The sequence below is a fragment of the Tympanuchus pallidicinctus genome, unplaced genomic scaffold (assembly GCF_026119805.1).
Source record: "Tympanuchus pallidicinctus isolate F22 unplaced genomic scaffold, pur_lepc_1.0 scaffold15, whole genome shotgun sequence".
NCBI lineage: Eukaryota > Metazoa > Chordata > Aves > Galliformes > Phasianidae > Tympanuchus > Tympanuchus pallidicinctus.
The window spans coordinates 10,098,655-10,107,497 of NW_026294669.1; the positions used below are offsets into that span (position 1 = coordinate 10,098,655).

An 8,843-nucleotide genomic window follows, 5' to 3' on the forward strand; every position below is an offset into this window, starting at 1 on the left:
TTGTTCTGTGTTTGTCCAGACCACCACTGTCTTTGGGAAGTAATAAACGTGAGACCTCTGTCTAGTAATATTACTTGGAGGATCACAAGCAATACTGAATAGTGATTGCTTCAGATGTAAGCTCTCACATGCCAGTACTTTCAGCATGTGGGGAAATGAGATCTGTTTGGTCATGATGAGTGCATGCAAGTGTAGGCACAAAGTTCATTCAGCTTTGAATAGTAACTGAGCAGACCTTGATATCTACACCATCCTTGCTGCCTAGAGAATCTGCATCTTTTTCCTTTCTCTTCTATATTTTTCTTTGTGAAAGCATCTTCTAAAATATCTGCAGTACTAGCAGAGATGTCTCTATGCAGTACTCTTCTCATTTTCCTCAGTAAGTAGATTGAGATTTCACTTAATCTTGGGAAAGACTAGAGCTACGTAGTCTGAGCTTGATACAGTACATCCTTATAATTTGGATTTCTGCAAAAATGTAAATAGACACCCACAATTCTCAGCATCATTTTCTCAACACAAATTCATAGTTTGAAGAGCACTGTTCTCAACTAGGAGAGCCTATTAAAAAAGCAATAGCAATAGGCAGCAGCATTTCCTTGTTTTGCAACAATGTACGTTATGAAGACCTATTAGCTCTTATCTGGTCTAAACTCTTAATACTTTGCACTAGCCTCCTTTTGGGCTTTGCATGCAAGATGCAAAATAAAAAGAGTTGTAAGTAACTAGTTTTCAGTAGTCCTTGGAAGGGTGCTATTTATTCCACATGAAGTACAGTTAAGTGGCAGGTGACAAAGTGTCTTGTCAAACACAGGAAGGTTCTTACTGAACCAATCCTATGAAGAGAATTCTGTGTACATTAACCAGAAAAGTCTCACTTTTTGCAGTAGCTGCCTTGATGAAATCCATAGACCTTGACACGCAACCCCCACAAGGCTGAGTAACACCTCAGATGTCTAGACTTCATTGATGAGCTACACCCCACCTCTCCTTGAAATAAACGGAGCTGAAGCGCACTTGATGCTTGCTTAAAAACAGCTCCTCAGCAGCCTTTGAAACTGGCTTCCCACTTGCTGTGGAATGAATGCGTTTAACAGTGTTATCTTTGAATAAGTCTGGAAGGTGTTGCTGTTTTCCTTCCCCCTGCTTTCCTATCCTCCACCTACCCTAAGGGTCATAAGAGGTTTCACAGTTCAGGTAACAAATGCTTTGTTGGAACCTGCTTTGGCAGGGGGGTTGGACTCGATGATCTCTGGAGGTCCCTTCCAACCCCTGCAATTCTGTGATTCTGTGACATATCTACTGAACATTAAACTGCGGGGTTCACCAGCATTAGGACCTGCTTGTAGGCCTATTTCATCTGTGCACAGCAAGAGCAGATCAGAAATTCATTGTATTCCTGGTATAAATCTAAAAAATTAGAAGATAACAAAAGCAATTCCTTTTGTTTATGAAGGGTAACAAAGCTTATTTGCTTTCTGCAGAGTCTAATGAAAATCACCTTCTCATCCATGACCATACTGGGAAAAGTACCCTTGTCCTGTGTCAACAGCATGGCTTGGCATAGGGTGCAGTGGGCTTTGTGGCTGTCATGCAGTGTGTTCCTCCTCCCTCCCCAGCACTGCATGCATATTACAGCTGCTCTTGTCCTTGTAAAGCTTATGGCTGCAGCTGCATTTTCATGACTCCAGTTCTGAATCCTTTCCAAAGTGATGTAGTTCAAGCTCTTTCAGTGGTACCTTATCTGTATGGAGCTTCCCTTCACTTCTAGAGACTCTCAGCAACTTGTTTATGAACTCCTTTGTTATTTTTATTAAAACAGTGTATGTTGGTTCAGCAAGTAGATAATGAAATATCGGAAGATAGAGATTATAAGGAGAACGGTATTCTAAGTGTAGGGTAGGAGCTGTTTCAAAGAGAAAGGTCTTGAACATCCTTTTAAGGAGTGCATTACACTGTGAGGAGTGAATTAGAATCCAGAATTGGTCTATCTTTAATCATCGTTTTCATCAATAGATAAAGTTAAATTAGCTCTGTGTTGATGTTAGGAAACTGGGAGGACTTATGTGTCCAAGATGGTGTAAGGAGTAATAAGACCCTGAAGACCAAAGAGTCTGAAATCTGGTAGGTACAAAGTATGACTTCATGCTGCAACATGCTAACAGCTCAAAGGAAAGGACTGTCCTGTGTGATGTGGGTGAATTTCCCCATGGAACACGGGCATTCTGGAAATGGTGCCATTGACCAGCAATAATGAGAAGCAGAATTGTTCTGATGGCTTCATCAAGACTACCCACATTCCGGAATATATGTTTCATGTGAAAAATCTTGAAGTTAACTTTTGCCCTAAAAGGGCAAAACCCACAAAGTATTCCAGCAGTCATTTGGGGAGTAAACAGAGCATCCAAGACCTCATTAAAATCAGAACTTGAGTATTTGTAGCAGCCTGTTTGGAGTAACTGCAATAGATGTGGTTCTCTGGTTTTGCTGCTCTGACTGTAGCTCTAAGACCCATTCAAGCTTTCCAGTGCCAATAGGGTATTTCACACACATATCATGTTTCATCTATGGAACAGTTGGTGCATGGTACCATACAGGCAAATTAAGATCTCTGAAATCATTTCCTTTTTCTCTCTGAAACATGCTATTAGTCTTAATGAGTCTAAGTGCTGGCAGGTTATGTCCAGCTTTGGTATGGAAATCAGAGACCAATGCTTTACTCCTTTCACTGTTCCCAAAGATTTTTTTTCGTGATTTTTCTGTGAGTTCAGAGGGCATGGATTTACTCCAAGGGGTCCTCTAATCTTATTAGTGCTCTGCTTGGTCAGTCAGGCCATCCAAATACAGTACAGTCTATCTGGTTTTGTTTTGTTGTCCTGTGGATGAGCAGCACTGTGTGTATGCATGAATAATATATAGGTCAGGATGGATGTTTGTGTTCTGGGTGCAAGCCTCTGCCACTGACTGCAGATCTTAGTGATGTCTCTTTTCCTATATCTTTTTTCAGATTAGTCCGGGAGGTGACAGGAGTAAATGTCAACATGAGGGTTGGAATCCACAGCGGGAGAGTTCACTGTGGGGTCTTGGGCCTTAGGAAGTGGCAGTTCGATGTGTGGTCGAATGATGTTACATTAGCCAACCACATGGAAGCAGGGGGCAAAGCTGGGTAAGTTGCTTCATCAAAGCCATCATGCTCACATGGGTGTTGTTTTCGTGTCTGACGCTTCCCAGAGAGGTGTGGAAATGGGGGAAAGAGGTTTTGACAGTCTGTATACCTGCTGTAAAATCAGCTGTGGTTATAGTTTTCTAAATGTACGCAGATGTTAGCAAGGTTATTCAGTTGTCTATATACATGTGTTAGATTACAGAAAGTTTACAGATTCCCAACATGGGTATATCCTTCTCTGGTAAGAATTGAATTCCTTCTCTGTGAAACAAAGCTGATAGCTACAGTGGAAAAGAACAGGTCTGTGTGAACACTGGCAGAGCTGGCTATGGTTCCAAAGAACGTGGCTGTATGTCAACGACACCTGCTGGAGAGCATTCCATTTGTTGTTGGATGTTATGAGAAAAGTTGTTTCAGTCTTGCTTTCTGTTTTGAAACTCTCCTTTGAGAGAGCACAATCAGTTCTTGTTTCACAACTGTTTGGACCAGAAGAAGTCTGACTTGCTGCCACTCTGTCCCTGGGAGATATTTACTCAAAACAACTTTCCATGTCTGTTTAAACAACTTAGCTGTGTGCTGGAACAACGTGCAAGACTATGATACTCAATGGGTTACCTCTACAGGGCACTCTTGTACCAGTGCCTAAAGGGATGCAACAAAAAAAGATATTTGCTCCAATATGTATTACATATGCCCATTAAATAGACTTTGAAGGGTCTGTATGTGCCAAAAATTTATATATCTGTTAGAATGATCAAGGCATTGGATCTAAGGATGTGCTTATAAATGAATGTGTAACACGCTTCTCGCTTTAGAGTTTGTCTCCTTCCCTGCTTCCTCTAAAACAGACAGAACTTCTGATACACATCTATAAGTGGCATGGCTGAATAAGTTGGGTTTTTTTGCTGGTTTGTTACAGTACATGTAGTCTGTTGCTGACAGGAACTGACTTATAGACAGATGATAATTTCTCAAGCATACAAACTGTCTTATCTTTTGTCTCCTGTAAGACGCATCCATATAACGAAAGCAACCCTGAACTATCTCAATGGAGACTACGAGGTGGAGCTGGGCTTTGGAGGGGAACGCAATGCTTATCTGAAAGAGCACAGCATCGAGACCTTCTTGATTGTACGATGCAGCCAGAAACGGGTAAGGTCATGAAAACAAAGGCAAGTTTAAGATACTTTTAACAACTAGGTGGTCTCCAACACATCGAAGCAGAGCGAACAATAGCTATTTTAGAAGAGTGAGGACTCTGTGTACAAGGCAGTTGACCATCTGACCTTCAGTGGCAAAAATTCTGATTTCACTCTCTTCTTCCTGAACTTCTGCATGTGTAGGATGGAGTCTAGCCAGCTTCTGCAAAGCTCCATCAAGTGCTCCATCAAGTACTTCCTAGTTCTATCAAAATGTGTCCTGGGTTATTTTAAAAATCATTTTTAAGGATGGTTTTCATATGGATTTGCTCTTTTTTTTTTTTTTTTTTCCTATTAAATTTGATACTTGTGCAAGTTCTTAAAGCAACAGATAAAAACAAGTAGGTTTTTGTCCACTGGCTCACTGTATTGCCACAAACATAATGTTTAGAGCAATTCTTATCATGACTTTTCAGCCTTTGCTTCTGAAGATGGGAAAATCTGACCCCCTGCAACGATGAATGACACTGTGACAGTGGGATGAGATCATAGCTGTTGCTATGACACAGATCAAACTGCACAAAATAATGCTATTAGGGCACTGCTTGTTTGAACTTGCATCAAGTCACACTCAAATGGACTTTAGCCAATATATAGCTTTTTAGGACATGACAGAAATTAGGTTGATATTAACACTAGTTTGTATTTTTTAAACAACGGTAAACTTTAGTACTAGAAAAAAAAAACATTTTTGATCACCTAAATGAGCCTACCCAATAATATTTCTCTTAAACAGTTTCTGCAGTATAGACACTGCTTTCCTATTCATAGTACAGACAGGCATATAAATGTTGGCCTCAACAGAAAATCATGTCATATGTTTCTGAATCAAAGATCAATTGAATCTACCTAGAGCCATAAGTGTGGCAATTGTGTGACTAAACTATTTGCAACCAGTTCCAATAGCATGGTTGCTATGAATATCTGTAACACCCATACAGAACTACTTGGTTACCATTGCCTCATTTCCTGAGAGAATGGAAGCCTCAAATTTCCTGAATGAATATTGTATGAAAAGTCTTCAAGAAAAACCCTTATCATCTCCTAAAGGAAGAAGCTGATGTTTTGGTTTCCATCTGCTCATGCAATAAATCTCATTAACAATTGTCAATCTTCAAAAGAAGATTAGAGCTTGCAGTACAAGTATATTGTTTCCTGAGTATCACTGCCTGTCAGAGGACCAGCTGATATTCATACCTAAGCCACTTCTTCATTTCTGGGTACATTCAGGAACATAAACCACAGTACCCTTTACCAGGCCCCTTCTCCAGGGGTGGAGAAGCTATACTGACTTGTTAAATCATTCAGTCACCTCCCTGTCTGCATCTTCTTGTGGAGAACAGGTTTTTGGAGAGAAAGGGAAAAATTAAGGAAACATCAGGATTCTGCTCCTTGCAGAAAGAAAACACTTAGCAGACACCCATAGCATGTAGAACTTGACTTTGTTTTTGAACAGAGAGCACATTATGACTAGGAGACTGGATAAAGAGATACTAGGATTCCATTCTATATGTAAAATAAAATGTTCCCCCCTCCCCATTCTTTCACCACTTTATCTGTGTTACAGCTTTGTTAAGTAGTAGCTGAAGTCTCCATGCACTGCTGTAATGCTGCTTATACATGCTGCACCCCAGAGTTGAGAATAGGGACATGCTCATGATCTATGTAATTTTTGTGCTAAATTGAAACATAAAAAAATTGCTACCCAAGGTCATAGATTGTAATTCTTGGAGCTTGAGGGGCTCCTGGTTTGCTCATGCAACTGCAGATTTCTTTCTCCATAGCCATTTTCTCTCCCATTGTGATTAGTTTCAAGTTCTCTCCTTCCTTGAAAATTCATTTTCACCTAATAGGGAGATCAGAAGCGAGAAAAGCTTTCTGAAATAGCCAGCTTGGTCTGCCATGAATATTTTGCTGGATGTTGGGAGAATTTGTAGCACTTCACTTTTACTTTCCATTTCTGCATGACTTTGATGACTTCCTGTGATGTATTTAGCCAGGTTTTCATTTGTGTCTGTCCCAGTAATGACCATAAAGAGTTTACTTAACTTAGTCATGGGTTCCTGTGAGTTGTGTCTGGGTTCCTACAGTCTTCAAACACAAGCTGTAGGGTTTTCATTAGAGAGCTCTCTGTGCATGCCATTGTGATCCTAGCTAGCAGCATCTCTTCTGCTAGAGAGAGCATAAATCATGTTTGCCTGAATTTTCACCCTCTTAGGCCTAGGCAAGGACAAGGGGAACATTTCCCATACCCTGTGTTTCTTCTGTTCACATGGATTTCAATCTGTTCTGCTGGTTATGCCACTAGATGAAGAAGAATACCTGTTTAAAATCTTGTCCCTTCCAGGGTGTAACTTATGTCAGGTTTTGCTAAGAATGTTTTTTGATGGATACTGCAATATTGTCTCTTGGATTCTGGTTTCTGCAAGGTGATGAAGATGTTCTAACATATGCTTTGATCAGGCCGTCAGTTGCCCTCCCTTCATAACAACTTCTTGCAGAGTGAAAGCTCTTGTCCATGTGTAGTAGATGAGTCTGCTCTTAACCTTGAAATGACATTATTAGTTCAAGCAGTGCAAGTTCATGCTTGAAGGCTCCATATTAAAACCCTGCTGTTACTTCAGGTGTGATCAGGTACATCTGCACCATACCTCACCATTCTGATGTCCTTTCAGAAAGCACAAACTACTTAGCTGCAATTGGCATTGAGAGACTTCTTTCCGCTTAAACGCTGTGTCCTTCTGAAACATTGGCCTTCTGAAGGTGGTACTTCTCATGATTGGTCTCTGGGTTTGATTGGGCCTAAATTCTGAACATCTCTCACACCTGCACATTCTGATATGATTGGGAAAATACTGTTATTGAATTTAGATGGATATTAATATCTTAAGGCAGCAATGCATGGGGCAGTTTTTTTGTTTTTTTGGTTTTTTTTTGTTTTTTTTTGCATATAGTTCATCTAATTTAATTTCCTAATTCTGTCTCTTCTGCTGTGTTGTGAGAAACTCCACTGAAAAGCTAAATGAATCCACACAATTATTAATATATATGTTAAGAAATGAATCAAAGAATATAAAAAAAAAAAAAGGGGGGGGGGAGGGGGGAAAAAAGAAATGCAGTTTAATTAAAGGTTTGTTCTAGAGGATCTAACAGTGAGGATGCTTTATTTTGTGTCAAGAGTAGATGCATAGGTGACTCACTTAGCTGCCTGAGCTATACCCCAGCTCACACAGGCCCCCTGGAATTGCCTGAATACCTTGTCCATCTGTCCCATGGCCATCCAAACCCAACAACCTCACGAGTTCCAGTGAATGCATGCCATGTCAGCATTTACTGTCAGACCCTTTCTGCTTACTGTTGCCATGGGGAGTCATAACTTTAAACTTCCTGTCTTTTATTGTTTACTTTACGTTTTCAGCCATTAAATTAATTCATTATGTTAATGCTATTTCTTTGGCACAGAGTAAACAGGAGAAACATTTATGCAGTATTTTTGTTCCAGGAATCAGAATTCCTTCTTTGAAGATAGCTTTTTTTTTTTTTCTTAAGAATGCTGTTAACTGGAATATATTTAGTTGTTTTGGAGAAAAAAAAATATGGCTAGATTTTAATTACTTCAACTTTTTTTCTATAGCTGAAAGTGTAGTGCTTGTTTTCCTTCTGATGTGCACAAGAATTGATTTCTACTGAAAGAATAAACTGCAAAACCTTAGGAATACTGTCTGCTTAGGTTTGTCTTTCCTCATCAATAAGATCTGCTTTCACCTTTCTGTTTGCACTGTCCTGTGCTATTGATGCTCTTGTGGATAAACACTTCCCTGTGAAAAAAAAGCGGTGTGTCACAACTGCTTCTTGGATAGCCCAAAGCAGGAGTGACTTGAGCAGATAAAAGGTTTTGATTGCTGTTTCCAATTTATTTTTTGACCCCTGAAGAACACCACTCGCTGCTGGACTCCATGCGGAGACCAGTTTCTTAATGTATGTAAGAAAGGCACAGTTTATTAAACTATGTAAGGAATGCAAAGATAGATATAAGCTCTAATGTAGACAGAAAAATGTAACTAGAAAGAATTTCTTGAGCCATCAAATCTACCTCAGTGCTACTTGGGGCAATGTGCATACATCACACAATTCTTGCACACAATTCTCTGTCCCTCTCAACCTTTTCAATCCCAAGACAAACTATTCTAATTTTTTCTTGCAATGAAGAAGAGAATCCCAGGTTCTCATAACAAACTCAGTTTTCCCAATCAGCAAAGAAAGCCATTAGCTCTTGCACAGCTGTGTTACCTCTGAGTCTCATAGTTGTTCTGTGATGGATGGATGTAATTCCTGATAATGAAGTGACATTTTTTACTGTAATCTCTAAAGGAATGATTCTGAGTTTTGTAGATTGGAATATCCCATTTCTGCTATGTCAGCTCTCAAATGTCCAGTGCTGTCTGATATCTTTTTCCCTTATCAATCAAATATTTTCA

The 8,843-nt window shown here is 39.7% G+C and overlaps 1 protein-coding gene across 2 annotated transcripts in view; it reads left to right on the forward strand.

Moving 5' to 3' along the window:
- Nucleotides 1–8,843, forward strand: part of ADCY5 (adenylate cyclase 5) — a 198,788-nt gene that overhangs the window by 140,788 nt on the left and 49,157 nt on the right. For both annotated transcript variants that reach the window (XM_052676145.1, XM_052676147.1), the window contains exons 6-7: nt 3,008–3,166; nt 4,177–4,318. In XM_052676145.1, the coding sequence (XP_052532105.1) occupies nt 3,008–3,166; nt 4,177–4,318 (301 nt within the window). The remainder of the gene's footprint in view (nt 1–3,007; nt 3,167–4,176; nt 4,319–8,843) is intronic.